At 43.1% G+C, this 16703-nt stretch overlaps 1 protein-coding gene across 1 annotated transcript; it reads left to right on the forward strand.

Annotated features, from left to right (window-relative positions):
* Positions 1–231: 231 nt before the first annotated feature.
* Positions 232–16260, forward strand: LOC132207550 (procathepsin L-like; the record flags this gene model as incomplete). Its single annotated transcript, XM_059643503.1, has 6 exons — positions 232–438; positions 2911–2913; positions 6478–6630; positions 7796–7958; positions 11654–11756; positions 15863–16260. Coding segments are annotated over 6 exons (771 nt in total), but the record flags the coding sequence as incomplete, so codon positions are not given.
* Between the last annotated feature and the right edge of the window lie 443 nt (positions 16261–16703).

Consider the following 16703-nt stretch of genomic DNA (forward strand, 5'->3'; position numbering starts at 1 on the left):
ATTTATTGCCATCTGTACTTCAGCATGAAAAATGCAGTGAAAAGTTTTAGAAGTTACCACAGCATGGTGCCTATTAGAGTGGAGTGCCAGAGCAGCTTTGATCTCTCGGTTGGTTAAACCCCGTGAACAGGTGACAACGTATCTCTGTGTTGTTATTGATCTTTGTCCAGAGCAATGTCCATTCAAAAGTTACTCATTTCATAAGTGAGTGTCATTGTGTTTGATCATTAGACCACTGAAGAGTTTAATGAAATCATGAATGGATTCTTCCATGCTGAAGCTGATAACTCAACTGAAGAAGATGTTGATGAAGGAGATGATTTTAATGAAGATGTTGACGATCTTGAATCTAATGAAATTGAAGAAGGCGATGATGATCTGAAACTCAGAGCTGTCGACTGGCGTAAAAGGGGTTTGGTTACTCAAATGAAAAGTCAGGTAACAATCAGCAGGAATTCTTCCGTTATTAATTACTTGTGAAAGCTCAGTCTGAAAAAAATCTTGAAGTTATCATGAGCTTGTCTCAACTGGTAAGCAAAGTTAATTTCCATTTTCAGATCCTATTTCCAGGTCCAGTGGATGCAGAGTCAAACCTGACCTTCCATCTGATCAATGGGGTTGTTGCCCTCATCTGAAATTACAGTCACAGCAATAGTACACAGTGACAACGCTAATGAAATATAGAGCGAGTTGAAGAATTTCTAATTTGAAATCAAACAGGACAGTGATCAAAGTGGAATTAAAAGAACAAGGACAATATTAAACTGGGAACGTGGTACTACTTTAAATTGAAGATTGGTTGAAACCAAAAGTATGGATAAACACCAGACTGGCATCCTGAGCAGAGATAACAGAAGTGCAAGGAAAGACAATCTGACACTTTGCAAGATTTGTTACAATTTTCAGTTCATTTACAGTGTGTTATAAAGATTAGCTCCTTTCTGAGAACTGCAGCTGAAACGCCCAAAAAGGAACATCCCATCCTACAACCTGTCAAAGGATTATAAAAAGTGGTGTAACTTGCCCTTCAGCAACTTCTAGTGGTGAGATAAAATAAATTCTTGGCACTCACTTTACAACCAACAAGGAACAATTTATTTATCCAACTCTAACAGTGAGCAAATTAAAAATCTATTAACGAACCGAATAAACTCCCTTTCACTACTAACTATTCCCAAATAAAACCAGATTCTAATAGTATGCTATTGCAATAAATATAAGTCCCATTTATATGAAAAAAGAGTTTAGTCTCTTGAAATTACAGATAGGTTATGTGTCTTCTGTTCCGCCTTTGTCAACTCTTCTGTCAGAAATGTCTTCTTTATTGATTCTGCTGTCAGGAATGTTAACTAGTTGTGCCATGGGTATCATTGCCATTTAGATAGTGCTTTCTCTAAGAAATAGAGGAGCTGTGAGACCCAATGACTCTCTCTTGAAAGCTGAGGACTGTTAGCTCTGGCGGATGTAAGTTAGTTCTGGGCTTTCTCCAGTTGTCCTCTTCTCTTATACGCTCAATGACATATCAATATTTCTTACAAAGGGATTGGGCCCATGTTGTCAAAACCAGCAGATTTAAATTTAATTGTTTTTTGATATCTAAGTGCCTGGTTCAAATTGATTGGCTACATTCAAAAGCTTGTTGTCTTGCTAAAAACTGCTGCTTGGCCTGCTAATTTCCGCCTTTCTATACAAATATTTTAATTCAGCTGCTCTCTTTGTACTTGCAAGCTTTCAAGCTGCTGCTCATAAACCTCCATTTTAAGTCTTTCAGCACAGAAAAAGCACACCATCATTTCAAGGGACAACACCATGTTTCCTCCCCAGCATTTTACAAACACCAAATCCTAGCTTCTTGCCTCCCAATCCACCAGTATTCTACCCAACTTCGTAATAAATTGTTGGGCTGAAGGCTGTAGGTGCTAAAGGCAGAACACACCAGCGCCTTCCTGAGTCAGAGATTAGGTAAAGCTCCCCTTTCTCTTTGATCAGTGAGCTTAGCAACAGCCTCACACATGCTCTAATTTGTCTTTTCCATTGTTCACAGCGCACTTCATCAGAGCTTGTCTTCTTTTTGAACTCACTGTCATTTATTTTAAATTTTCTTTGGATATTGTTAATGCTGCTTCTGGAATATTGTGTCCAGTTCAGGTTGCACACTTATAGGAGGGATGATATTAAGCTGGAGAGGGTTTAGAAGAAATTTACCATGATGTTGCCTAGTATGGATGGTTTGCTTTGTAAAGAAATGCTGGATAGGCTGGGAGTTTAGTCACTGGAGCATAGGAGGTTGAGAAGCAACCTTACAAGAGTTTATAAAATAGTAAAAGGTGTAGATAAAGTTAATGGTATTTGTCTTTTCGGCAGGAGGTGGGATTTCATGACTAGGGAACACATTTTTTAAGGTGAGAGGAGACAGATTGAAAAAAAAACATGAGGGTCAATTTTTTGATATGGAGGGCGGTTCATGTGTGGAAATGAACTTCCACAGGAAGTGGTGGATGTGGGTACAATTACAACTTTTAAAAGACGTTGGATTAGTACATGAATAGAAAAGGTTTGAGTGGATATGGGCCAAGCACATGCATGTGGCAATAGTTTAGTTTGGGATTATGGGAGGCATAGATTGGTTGGTCAGAAGGGTCTGTTTCCAGGCTATACTTCTCTGTGACTCCATAGGCCAGAACTTGTGTCCCATTGCCATTTGCCATTGAGAATGTGTTGGTGAGTTTGCCTTCTCGAAATACTGCAGTACTTGGGTCACACTATGCTCCGTGGGGAAGGGAGATGCAGGATTTGACTAAGCAACAGTGAAGGAATGGTGATACTGTTCCAAGTCAGAATAGTGTGTAGCCAAGAGGGGGTTTTGCAAGTCTTTGTGCTCCAATGCACCTGTTGCTCTTGTCATTTCAGGTGGTATGTTTTGTGGGTTTGGAAGGTGTCATTCAAAGAATTGTGACTTTTTGCAGGGCATTGTGCAAATAATTAACTCTGCTGCCACTTGTGGTAGAGGGAGTGAAAATTGATGATGTTAGATGGGGTACCAACCAACCTGTCCGAGATAGCATTGAATTTTTTAAGTGCTGTTGGATCTGCACCATTTGAAGCAAGTGGAGAATTTTCCTTCATACAACTGAATTGAGATTTGTAGTTGGTGGATGGGCTTTGAGGAATCAGTAGATGAGTCGTTTGTCACAGAATTCTCTGCCTCTTACCTGCCCTTGCAGCAACAGTGTTTATAAAGCTGGTGCAGGACAGTTTCTGCTCAATGTCAATCCCAGAACTGAGGGAAATTCTTGATAAAATTGTCAAGAGGCAATGTTTAGATGCGGTCCTGTTAGTTGACACATTTGTGGTGCAAATATAACTTGCTACCTATCAACCCAAGCCGAGAACTTGATCACATTTTGATGTGTATGCAGAAAGACTGCTTCAGCGTCTGAAGAGCTGTGAATGTATAAACATCAGCAAACGTCCCCATTTCTGACCTGAGGATAGGAGATGGCTAGATCTAGAACATTACTCCTGTAATTTGATTCACTCTGTTTGATAGGAGTTCCTGCAGGCCTTTCCTGAGACTGAGATTATTAACTTGTAACAATCAGAACCACTTTATTTTTGCCAGGTATGGTTCTAACCAATGGAGACGTTTTCCCCTGGTTCCCATTGATTCCAGTTTTAAGAGGACCTCTTGCTGCCCCCCTCAGTCAAATGTGGCCTTGAAGTCAAAGGCAGTCACTCTCACCTCACCTCTGGGTTCAGCTCTTTTTTCCATGTTTGAACCAAGGCTGTAATGAGGCCAGGAGCTGAGTGACCCTGGTGGAACCCAAACTGGGCGTCACTGAGCAGGTTATTGCTGAGCAGGTGATGCTTGATAGCACTGTTACTGACACCTTCCATCACTTTACTGATGATCCTGAGTATACTTGCAGGCTAGTGATTGGTGGGTTATATTTATCCATTTTTTTAGAATTGGATCAGACATACCTGGATTATTGTTCATATTGTTAGTTTGATGTCAGTGTTAACGTTGTATTGGAATGCCATGGCTATGGGACAAGGTCTGGAGTCCATGTTTTCAGCAGTATTGCTAGAACATTCTCAGATTCTTTGCACTTTTCATTGCCTTCAGCTGCTTCTTTTATCAAACAGAGTGAATCAAATTGATTCAAGCATAGCATTCACGTAGATGGCTCTGGGCCTCCACAAAGTTGAGACAATAGTTAGCCCTATCAGTATTATCATGGACAGGTATATCTGTAACTGATAGATTAGTGAGGATGAGGTCAATTAGTTTGTCCCTTTTGGTTTCCTGCCATAGACCTAGTCTTGCAGTGACATCCTTCAAGCCTTGCCCAGGTCTGTCACACATCAGAAGAAGAGTCCACACCTGAAACATCAGCTTTCCTGCTCCACTGATGCTGCTTGGCCTGCTGTGTCCATCCAGCTCTACACCTTGTTATATTAGAGGCACTACTGAGCCACTCTTGATGATGGGCATTGACGTCCCCACCCAAAATATATAGTGTGCCGTTGCCACCTGAAATGTTTCTTCCAAATGATGTTCAATGTGGATGATCCTTGATTCATCAAATGAGTTTAGTCCAGCAGGTATTAATCAGTAGGAGCCTTCCTTGCCCATGTTTGCTGAAGCTGTTTGAATTAATGAGATCCCAATCACATGCTGAGGACTGTCAGGACAACTCACAGTAACTGTATACCAGCGTGCCATCACCTCTGATTGGTTAGGGCTTTCAGTGCAGCAGCAATTTCCAAATGACCATTCCCAAAACCTTGTGGTATTTGCCACATCTGCCAGAAGAGGCACTTTTCTCAGGCAGCACGAAGGCTTAAATCATGTCAGCAATGAGTACTATTATGTCTGCTCAGGCATAATTACCAACACCTCAGGAGCTGGTGCAGATATCCCTGCTCCTTCTGAAAGCTAGGATAAAACTCCTCTCCACATACACACAGCAATGTAGCATCAGTGGAATGGGTACAATCAAATTTAAGGTGAACAGTAACTCTTTCAGTACCATTAACATGTGCAACATTTTCCTATGATTGACAATTAAACAATCATGTACATGATGGTATTTCCTTTACCGGTGCCCAAGAACTCTGGCTTCATCACTTCATGGGGTCCAGACTTTTCAAAAACTCTTTCAGAACATAGAGCATAGAACATAGAACAATACACACAGGACAGGTCCTTCGGCCCTCGATGTTGCGCCGACCTGTGAACTAATCTAAGCCCCTCCCCCTACACTATCCCATCATCATCATCCATATGCTTATCCAAGGACTGTTTAAATGCCCCTAATGTGGCTGAGTTAACTATATTGGCAGGTAGGGCGTTCCATGCCCTTACCACTCTCTGAGTAAAGAACCTGCCTCTGACATCTGTCTTAAATCGATCACCCCTCAATTTGTAGCTATGCCCCCTTGTACAAGCTGAAGTCATCATATGCACTCTGTTTGAATTCTCAAGAATGCTAGATCTTTAGTATCAGTGCTGAGAGCACTGGTTTTGATCTGTGGTTCATTTCTCCATTGGTGGATCTTTTATTTCTCAGATACTCTTGCAGAAGAAGTTGCACTGTCTTGTTACCCCCTTTCCACTGTATGGGAGACCTTTAACTTGGTGAATGCCCATCAGCTAGAAAGTGTTTTCTTCCTTGCTGTGTGCCTTTCTGATACTTTTTGTGCTCCTTTTCAAAGTATCTAGTGTGGAAGCTTAAACTAGTCAATTCCTTCTTGTCAACCATTTCCTGAAACTGTGCCATTGACCTTGCTCTCATGGAGTCACATGCAGCCCATTCTCATTGGTTTCTCCATCAGGCTGTTTTTGTTAATTTCATTCGTGAGATGTAGGTATCACTAGATGAGCCATTATGTATTGCCATGTCTAATTGCACCTGGAAATGAGGAACTTGCCGGGGCATTTCGGAGGGCAGTTAAGGGTCAACCACATTATATGTCTGGAGTCATATATGGCCTGGAAGAGGTAAGGATATCAGATTTCCTTCCCTCAAAGATGTTAATGAAACCAATGTATTTCTGAAAAAATCGATAATGTGAACATGATCACCCAAGAGTGAGTAGTAATTTAAGAATCACTAGTGCTCCCAGGAAATGAGGAAATCCCTGAATGATTCATTCATGATCAGAGTCCAGCAACACATTAAGGGAGTGAATTTCCAACAGGTCATAAAATGCTACAGACCGATCTCAGGGAGCTCCCAGCCTCATATGCGCAGCTGCCCTGATATACACGTGGAAATCCAATGGTGGTCATAAATCCCGTCACTCTGGCCCTCGCACTCTATGGTGTTTTGCACAAAGCCTGGGAAACACATGAAGAAAATTAATGAACATCGGTGATGTAAATCTGAGCTCCAGTTGATGATGGATGAAAAGAGGATTTTATTTTTACATCAGCATGTCTTATCGCGATTGTATTTCTGTCATTACCAGGGGCCCTGTGGCTCTTGCTGGGCTTTCAGCATGACTGGTGCCATTGAAGGACAATGGGCAAAGGTCTGTGGAAGACTGATTTCTCTGAGTGAGCAGAACTTGCTTGATTGTGACACAACGAGCCATGGATGCAGAGGTGAATATCAAAAGTCGGCCTTTTGATATGTGAGAAGAAACGACATTGAGTAGGAACCACAGCACAGGTAAATCACTCTACAATCTGTTTCAAATTCACCAGGTACAACATATTTATGGCATTCATGGTGTTAGACAGTGTAACCCAGCACTGATCAAATGACAGCTGACATCCTACTCTGGATCAATCCTTCGCTGAGAATCTGCTCCCAGGTTTCTGTCAGTGCCACTGCACTGGTAGCTTGAGGAAGGCTGAGAAAATATCAGCATTCAGGACAGGTCCAGCTCTCTCTCTTATTTCTCCCTTATCCTGTAATGACATCCTGAATCTCCACTGAAAACCTCCTGGTCTTGTGTGATTGCCAAAGAAAAGACAAGAGGGTGAGTGGTGGCAGGAAAAAGGTCCCAGGGTGTACAATGTGTATGATTGACATGTGGGAGGCTGTCAGTAATTCCTATTTCCCAATACCAGGTCCCTCTATAAAATAAGGACCCTCTTCTGGAGCTAGAAAGTGGCATCACAGCAATTTTCTTGTTGTGCTCCCTATATGGGTTCATGCCAAAAGCAGCTGGGGGAGACGTTCAAGTGGTCAACCATTGCTGATCTAAGAGCCTCAATTGCTGGCAGATTAAGCAGACCATTCAGAGAGTGACCATCACAGACTTGTTCAGGGTATGGCCAATTGCTTGTCACCCTCATGTCCAATTAGCTACTGCCTCTCCCACTGCAAATTCAGCACATGGCAGTGCATTAAATTCCACCCTGTTTTTTTTCTCTCTGGAAGCAAACTACGTTTTCAGTAAGGTAAATGGGTGAGACACTGGCCCAAACCTTGCTTCTAGTTTGGAAGAGGGAGACTCTTCAATAGTTACTTCTGGGTTATGAAACTTGGAGGCAGGTGCATGGCCATCATTAGATATGATGTTCCAAAAGAAAGGTCTTGCCTCATCTTCATTCACTCTGTCTGTCTCATGAAGTCAGTGGAGACAGTCAGTAATGTCTGTTTAATGGACAATAACATCAGTAAATATGGAAGCCGGATTATGCAGCACATTTTCATTTAAATATTTTGATGAGCAAAACACCGCATCATTGTGAGTGTCTGAGGCTGAAAACTTGTCGGTAGAACTTTGGCAAGCTATTCTTGAACATTAACTTTCAATATTTCCTTTTAACAATTAGCAAGGATCCTGCAAGTTTCAGAAAAATAATATTGTTGCCAAAGTCGCCAGATACAGAAACATACAAAGAGGAGAACGTTGTTTAGCGAGGGCTTCGAGAAGAATTGGACCAATCGCTGTTTCGCTTAATGCTCGTCCAAAGACCTTCCACTTCTATAAACAAGGTAAGAAATAGACTGTGTGGATAAGGTATATTAAATGGACAATCTACAAATTCCACATAAAATGTTTTCAAAGTCAAACGTCTGCACACATTCCCTGTCAAGTTGTTTGTTGGTGTTAATGCTGTCTCGATGTGTATAAGGGGAACTGTAAAGCTCGTCCCCTTATTCATGTTTCCCTCCTCCCCCATGCTACAGGCAGCCCAGTGCTGTCAGAAACCATTTCAGTCAGATTGGAAACTGTGCTCAGGAATGGCGATGGGAAATTTACCCACTCCTTTTTGCAGTGGTGCAAGCAGCTCAGAAATTTTGCACTGTCACTAACGTAACTGACTGTGAGGTGCAGCTCAGTGATGATGTGCTGCTGAGTGAAGGCACACCTTGGCATTGAGCCCAAGTGTGAGGTTGGCACCACTTAAAGCAGTCCACATGACTGAAAGACAATCCTGTCCCCCTTCAAGGGACAGGGGCTTGAACACAAGAAGAAACTCTGAGCAGAACGGGAAATGAAAATGGAGCAACAGGCCAGGCAGCAGCCCCAAGGGTCTCTGAGACAGCAATGGGGACCTTAGTACAGGAGGTGAACACGAGAAGCGAGGTGCCCTTCCTTAGGCGAAGTATGGGGCCCTCCAGGCAGACATTGAGAAGGCAGAGAGAGCAGGTAGCTGTCACAGTCAATGCTACAGCTGAGATGTGGTTCCCCTGCACCATGGGGAGGACTCTATCCTGGCAATACCACTCTGCCTCCTTCTCTATGCTCAAAGGGAATAGAATGGACTGCCCTCAGAATCACACAAGAATCACACAAGTGCATGACACATACAATCAGATGGATGGCATTGCATATATTTTAAAAATGCCAATGACTGTCAAAAAAGCTCAATATCCCCATATTGCATGCACTAAGCAGAGATTGCTGCCCAGATTGATTGTCAACAGAATCTTTAAACAGTGTAACAAAGTCCAAACAGTTCATTCATCCTGGAAACAGGTTTCAATTTGAGCATGCTCTGTGCCACGTGGGTTGAGTTGTGTTCTCTTGGATAGCTTTACTGGTCAATGTCCTCACTTCCTTTATTGTCACTAGCTAGGTAGCATTTATTGCCCATCCTTAATTGCCTAAAGGGCAGTTAAGAAGCAATCACATTGCTGTGGGTTTGGAGTCACATATAGGCCATATCAGATAAGGATGACAGTTTCCTTCCCTAAATGACATCAGTGAACCAGATGGCTTTTTCCCTGACAATTGACAATGGATTCAAGGTCATCAATAGATTCTTAGCTCCAGATATTTATTAAATTCAAATTCCACCTACTGCCATGATGGGACTTGAACCCAGGCTCCCAGAACATTATCTGGGTTTCCAGATTTACAGTCCAGTGATAATACCACGAGACCATCACCTCCTTTCATCGTTGCTGTTAATGCCTGGTTTCATCTATATCCAAGACATTCCCCTTTCGTTAGTTCCTGTTGTGAAACATGCCACTGTGATGTGGCCCATTTTCACTGGGCTATTCTGCAAGACCCACACCAGACTGGGCCAAGCGTCAGAACCTTGTCTTAAATCAATGGTCTATTCCACTATGACCCTGGTGGAAATGTAGGAAGCAAAGTTTCTTTGTTCTTTGATAGTCTGAGGTTTTCCGACAAGTATCATCAGCCATGTTTGAAGGACGGGATGGGGGTTTCCCCTTATCTCCCAGCAAACAACCCTGCATTGCCTGAGAATCATAGAATAATACAGGAACCTGTGAGTTCCCTAAGGTACAAGAATCATGGCTGGATACCTCCAGCTTTGTCCCTGCTTGTTATGCAGTATGGATAGAGTGAGTGCCCTTTTCTGTTGAAAACCTCAATAAGTTGGTCACAATATGCACCCAAAACATTGCGGCTTCAGTAGATGGCAGCCTGAACCGAGGGCAAACCTGCAGAGGTGGCCCCAACACTGCCCACACTCCTTGCCTCTCCTCAAGACAGGGACGGGGGAGATTATGAGTAGAGATACTAGGAACTGCTGATGCTGAAGAATTTGAGATAACAAGCTGTAGAGCTGGATGAACACAGCAGCCCAAGCAGCATCAGAGGAGCAGGAAGGCTGATGTTTTGGGTCTAGACCCTTCTTCATGAGCAGTTGCAATTTAGGGAAAACGTCATCACATTGGGGAGGTGATGGTTTAGTGGTATTATCACTAGGCTGTAGATCCAGAGGCCTAGGTAATGTTCTGTGATAGCTTTAAGACAGATGTCAGAGGCAGGTTCTTTACTCAGAGAGTGGTAAGGGCGTGGAACACCCTGCCTGCCAATGTAGTTAACTCAGCCACATTAGGGGCATTTAAACAGTCCTTGGATAAGCATATGGATGATGATGGAATAGTGTAGGTGGAGGGGTTTAGATTAGTTCACAGGTCGGCGCAACATCGAGGGCCGAAGGGCCTGTTCTGCGCTGTATTGTTCTATGTTCTATGTTCTGGGGATCCAGGTTCAAATCCTGCCATGGCAGATGGTGGAATTTGAATTAAATAAAAATCTGGAATTAAGAGTCAAACGATGACTGTGAATCTATTGTTGATTGTTGGTCTGGTCTTCACATGACTCCTAACTTCCCTCTGAGCAATTAGGGATGAGCAATAAATGCTGGCTCAACTAGTGAGGGCCCTCCTCCCATGAATGAATAAAAAGAAAGCTACATCTGGAATGTAAGTATGTGCTCAGCATGAGGAGATATCCTCAGCTGCTTCCTGAAGTGGCCAGCTGTCTAAAAACATCAGGGTAGCTGTGGCCCTGACATCAGCTAGGCTGAGATAGCCATCCAACTCCTCATGAGGGCAAGCCCTGCTCAGGCAGTTCTCAGCTTGGAGTGAGAATAGTCTGGAGCAGTGCTTGTCCTGTCAGGCAAGACCTGTAGATGTGAGGTCTTCACAAGCTCCTACTCCTCACCCTCTGGATATTGCTGGGCTCACTGAAGTAGATGCAATTGCTCTCTTTGTCTGTATGCTCTTCAGAAATGAGGCAAAGCAGGGAGTCTCCAGCCAATGTGATGTCTGTGTGAAGTGCATGAGCTGATGACTATCAGAAGGAGAAGATAGTTTTAGTGACGGAACTTCACATCCATCACCCCTCCACTATGTCCTCACACAGTATGACCCAGAGGATTCTCAAGGAGGTCAATATCATGGTGCCAGAATCAGCTCTGAATAATATAACCTATCAAAGGTAAGTTTTACTACTGAAGTGTTTAGAATCATAGAGTCATCAAAACCAGGGGATTCAACACATTGGGTCCACATTGACCCTCAAAACAGCTTCCGACCCAGGCCTAGACCCTCACCCTGGCTGTGGTCAAGTAAATGCAAAGCAAATGAGTGCTGGGAGGGAAGGCATTGGAAAAAGAGGAAAAGAGAAAGTCTGTGAAAGGGAATTAGATGTGAATTGGTGCTGCAGGGTCAAGAGGATGGCAATGAGAGAAGCACAGTAAAAGGCCATGTGTTCCAGAGGAGATGAGGGTGGCACAGGTGAGGACACTGGGAAACATTAGTAAAAGTGAGACAGAGTAACATCAGAGGAGAATGTTTTGCAAAGAGCATTGTAGACCAGAAGACAATTTGAATGTAAAACACAACAATAAGCACAGGAAGGAAATTATGATTATATATTTGACAATTACATTACATTAAAGGTGAGTGTCTCCTTACAGGAGTTTACGCTGATCCAAGTTGCACCCAACGCCGTGGCCATGCAGTGCTCTTGGTTGGATATGGAAGGGAGCGTAGAATGAACTATTGGCTGGTTAAGAACAGGTATGTACGATGTAGAAACAACAAACAGCTAATCAGAGCTGGGGCAGTGACAAGAGCACTGGATTTATCCCTGGTGTTTCTGGGCTAGGGAGGGAAACATTCGCGAAAATTCCCACTGCTGTCCCAAGGCACTGAAGAAGGTGCGTAAAAATTCACAAGAGCGACGCTAGAACCGAAAGAATATATTTATCAGAAAATGTCAAACAGAGAGGAGCTTTGTTCTTCAGGAATAAAAAAAAGCAAAGCGGTAACTTGATAGAGGAGTTTAAGATAATGAAACGTTTGATAAAATAGGTGGAGCGAAAATATCTCCATTTGTGGGCCCTTCAAAATAGGAGCCATTAAAATAGTGGCAAAGCAGAATACTGTGGGGGCTGGGAATGTGAAATAAAAACAGAAAACAGAGAGCAGAAAACATTGGCAAAACTTCAGCGGGATCTAAAAGGAAAGAGAAAAGGAGTTAATGTTTCAGGTCTGACAACTTTCACCAGAACTGGAGGAAGTTAAATATGCAACAGTTTTGAACAAGGGGTGAGTGGGACAGAACAAAAGAAAAAGAGTATGAAAGAGAGGGGAAAACCAAACGGAGGCTTGGGGACCGCTTTGCAGAACACCTACGCTCAGTTCACAATAAAAAAATTGCACCTCCCAGTAACGAACCATTTCAACTCCCCCTCCCATTCCTGAGACGATATGTCCATCATGGGCCTCCTGCAGTGCCACAATGATGTCACCCGAAGGTTGCAGAAACAGCAACTCATATTCCGCTTGGGAACTCTGCAGCCCAATGGTATATATGTGGATTTCACAAGCTTCAAAATCTCCCCTCCCTCTCCTGCATCCCAAAACCAGCCCAGCTCGTCCCCGCCTCCCTAACCTGTTCTTCCTCTCACCTATCCCCTCCTCCCACTTCAAGCCTCATCCCCATATCCTACCTTCTAACCTCATCCCACCCCCTTGACCTGTCCGTCCTCCCCAGACTGAACTATCCCCTCCCTACCACCCTATGTACACTCACCTCTACTGGCTCAATCCCCACCTCTTTAACTTGTCTGTCTCATCTCTACCTGTCTTCTCCTCTATTCATCTTTGATCTGCCTCACCCTCTCTCCCTATTTATTTCAAAACCCTCTCTTCCTCCCCCATTTCTGATGAAGGGTCTAGGCCCAAAACGTCAGTTTTTGTGCTCCTGAGATGTTGCTTGGCCTGTTGTGTTTATCCAGCTCCACACTTTGTTATCAATGACAGAAAATACTATTTTCTGAAGCTAATGCAACAGGAAAAGCAAGAGGAACTAAAGATGTGTCTAGAATAAATGTATGGCTATCTAAAGGAAATAAATATGAAACAAGGAAATAAAATGGGAGTAGAATTTATAGTTTGAAATTGTTGAACTCAACGTTCAGTACAGAAAGCTTACATTGCCTGATCAAAAGCTGAAGTGCAGTTCCTCAAACTTATGTTGAACCTTTCTGGAACCTCACACAGGCCAGAGGCAGAGATGTCAGTGTCAGAGAAAGGTGAAGTAAAATGGGTGAACAGGGGGCACTTGCAGTGGGCAAACTGAGCTACTCAGAAAGCAATCACCTGATCTGCATTTGATCCCCCCACTGTACAGGTAACCACATTTGGAATGGAGATCAATTAGATTAAAAATACATATCCTGAGATGCTGCTTGGCCTGCTGTGTTCATCCAGCCTCACATTTTATTATCTTGGAATTCTCCAGCATCTGCAGTTCCCATTATCTCTGTTAATCACTTTCACTTTGAGGAGATATGATGTGGACCTCGGATAAGGAGGAGAGAGCATAAGGGTTGGTGTGATATCTCTTGTATTTACAAGGAACGGTGTCATACAAAGTGATGGAGAGTTCAGGGTGACTGAAAAGTAGACCAGGGAATCACAGAGGGAATAGCCCCTTGGAAATGCTAAAGGGAAGGAGAATATGAATTTTGTGATGGCATTTCAATGAAAGTGATGAAAACTGTTGTCCACATTTTCTTTCCATTTGTTTCATTGTTTGAATATTTTTCTTTCAGCCAGGTACACTTCTGCTTTCTTTTCTTGCTCCACTTCGATTCCCTTTGTCCATTTCTGTCATTCAGTCCCTCCTGTCTTCCACCTGTACCACTTTGACCTCATCTCTCCCACTCCTTGCTCAAAACCGATCACATTTCTAACTTTTCCCAGTTCTCAGAGATGGACAAGAGCCAGAAGTGTTCATTGTTTCTCTGTCTCTCGACAAATGCAACTATCCAGCTAAGAGTTTTGAGCAACTGCTACTTCTGAGTACAAGATAATCATTAATGAATCCAATCAGAACCTCAGGAGAAACCTCCTTACCCAGAGGGGTGTGTTAATGGGGAAACTGTTACCATGGAAAGTGGTTGAGCTGAATGACACAGATACATTGAAGAGGAAGTAGGATAAACACAGCAGGGTGAAGGAACGGAAGGAGGTGTTGACAGGGTTAGAGCAAGGGGACAGGGAGGACATGTATGTGAAGAAGAAACACTGGCACAGAGTGAATTTCCTGTCTCTGTGCTGCAGACTGTGTATATGTTTAATCAACATGAAACATTGTGTTTATCTGGATGTGAAGGCTTAATGGTAGAGCTGCCTGGGATAATATCATGGTTGGAGGAGGTAGATTAAAAAAACACACAGAAGGTGTTGGAAAAGCTCAGTGGGTTTGGCAACATTTGTGAAGAAAACATCACTTAACGATTCAGGCCCAGTTCCAAGGAAGGGTCACTGGACCCGAAACATTAACTATGATTTTTTCTTCACAAATCCTGCCAAACCGGCTAAGCTTTCCAGCACCTTCTGTTATTTTTTCATGATTGAAAGCATCTGCAGTTCTTTCAGTTTTAATTGGAGAAGGTGGTGGCTGGATCGGATGGTGGAATGTTTCAAGTAGGTGGTCTTGTGGTTCAGTAGGAAGGCTCCCTCCTGCCATATCTGAACAAAAACCTCCAAGTTCAAGCTTCACCCCAGGACTGGCTAGTCAAGAACATTCATCAGATACTTTATTGCCAACAGTTCATAATAAATCTGCAAATCCTTTGCACACTTTCATCCTATTCCTCAAAGGGGAAAAAATCTGAGTGGAGATAGGAAATGTACAAAATATGGTTCATTCAGGTGGATATTATCAGTGCTCAATGGGTGGTACAATAATTTGGTGACATTTCAATGCGGTGATAGTATTTGGAGGAATGTTTTTAGGGTAGAGTAACCCTACAGTGCAGGACATATGTGTACGTGAATGGACAGAGATTGGGGAACCTAGAGCCACTATCGACTCACCCACCACTCAGACAGCCTCCTGTGGCAGGCAACCTCAGGATGTTGTTAGTAAAAACTTTCGGAAATTCTTCACCCCTCTAAGGACAGCGGGCCACAGCCACTAATCTCCCTCATAAAATCCCTACAGTGTGGACACAGGCCATTTGGCCCATCAGGTCCACACCAACCACCCCCCCACAAGAGCATCCCAATCAGACCCACCCCACTATCTTATAGCCCTGCATTTCCCATAGCTAGCCCACTGTCTGCACATATTCCTGGACACAATGGGCAACTTAGCATGGCCAAACCATCTAACATGCACATGTTTGGGCTGCAGGCAAGCAGAAACCTGAGCACTCAGAGGAAACCCACTGATGCAGAGGGAATGTACAAACTCCACAAAGGCAATTGCCCAAGACTGGGATTGAACCCAGATCCCTGGTGCTGTGAAGCAGCAGTGCTCACCACTGTGCCACTTATTCCCTAGCTACCTGCTCCGGTTTGAGATGTCTCCCCTCACAGGATCTCCCCTCATGCCATTTGGAAGCTTGTAGTGAATCCACACTCCCTGTTGGTACTGAAAACCTATGTAAGATATCACAATGATATAACTCCTGGCTTCTGGTTTGCAGCTTGCACTACTGTAGTCTTGTGCCACTCAACTCTCTGACTCAAATCAGGTAAAACATACTTGAACTAAATCTAATATCTCAAAAGATCTCAATCCGCTCCCAGGATAACTCAATTCTTCACAACTATCTTTTGAAACAACTTTGAAATGTTAATGCCAATTTCCTTTTCTTGTTTGTCAGTTGGGGGACAGAATGGGGTGAAGAAGGTTACATCAAAATCGCTAAGGATAAGGGAAATCTGTGTGGAATTGCCAACTATGCAGTCTATCCAACAGTGAAAAGGAGAATGTGTAAAATCGCAGTTTCTTCTGAATCAGCCTGAAAGAAAGAGGGAACCATTTCTGCTGATGTTGACTCATTCGATGCCATTACTTTAGCTGCCTGCTGCAATTTGAAAAGTGGGATAATATCAGCTTCTGCACATTTCTATAGCTTCACATAAAAGGTTAATATCATTCTGCGTTTGATGCATGTAACCACAGTAATATCTGAGTGACTACATTCTCCAGCTTGTGGAGAGACAATATCCTGCATGTACAGCTGCTGCTGAGCGATATCTTAAATACTGCCAGCAATCACTTTGAGAGTCTGTCTATTCCAAAGAATTGAAATTTAACATCCTAAAATCATGTGGACAAATGCTCAGAACTTCTTTCTAACACCAGTGCAATGAATGTATAAGTGCAATAGGGTTGTGGAGGTAAATAAGGTTTACCTGGGAGCCCTCCTGGAAACAGAGTTTAATGTGATCAGACTGTAGACTGACACTGTCCCTAAGGGCTAATATGTAATTTCATTCAGTGATTGGCAGGAAACAACATGGCACAGAACAGCAGGAAAACTGAGCAGTTTACATACGACAAAATACCATCATTTCTGAGTTAATGGCATGCAGAAATAAGACTCAGATGTTCAGACAGTCAAAGAGTTTTTGGATTGGACTCATGTAGCAGGATTCAGTCCAGCTGACTCCCTGCACGAGAAATTGAAATTCCCCTGTATCTGAAATCCACTGAGAGTG

The sequence above is a fragment of the Stegostoma tigrinum genome (genome assembly GCF_030684315.1).
Source record: "Stegostoma tigrinum isolate sSteTig4 chromosome 30 unlocalized genomic scaffold, sSteTig4.hap1 SUPER_30_unloc_2, whole genome shotgun sequence".
NCBI classification, from domain to species: domain Eukaryota; kingdom Metazoa; phylum Chordata; class Chondrichthyes; order Orectolobiformes; family Stegostomatidae; genus Stegostoma; species Stegostoma tigrinum.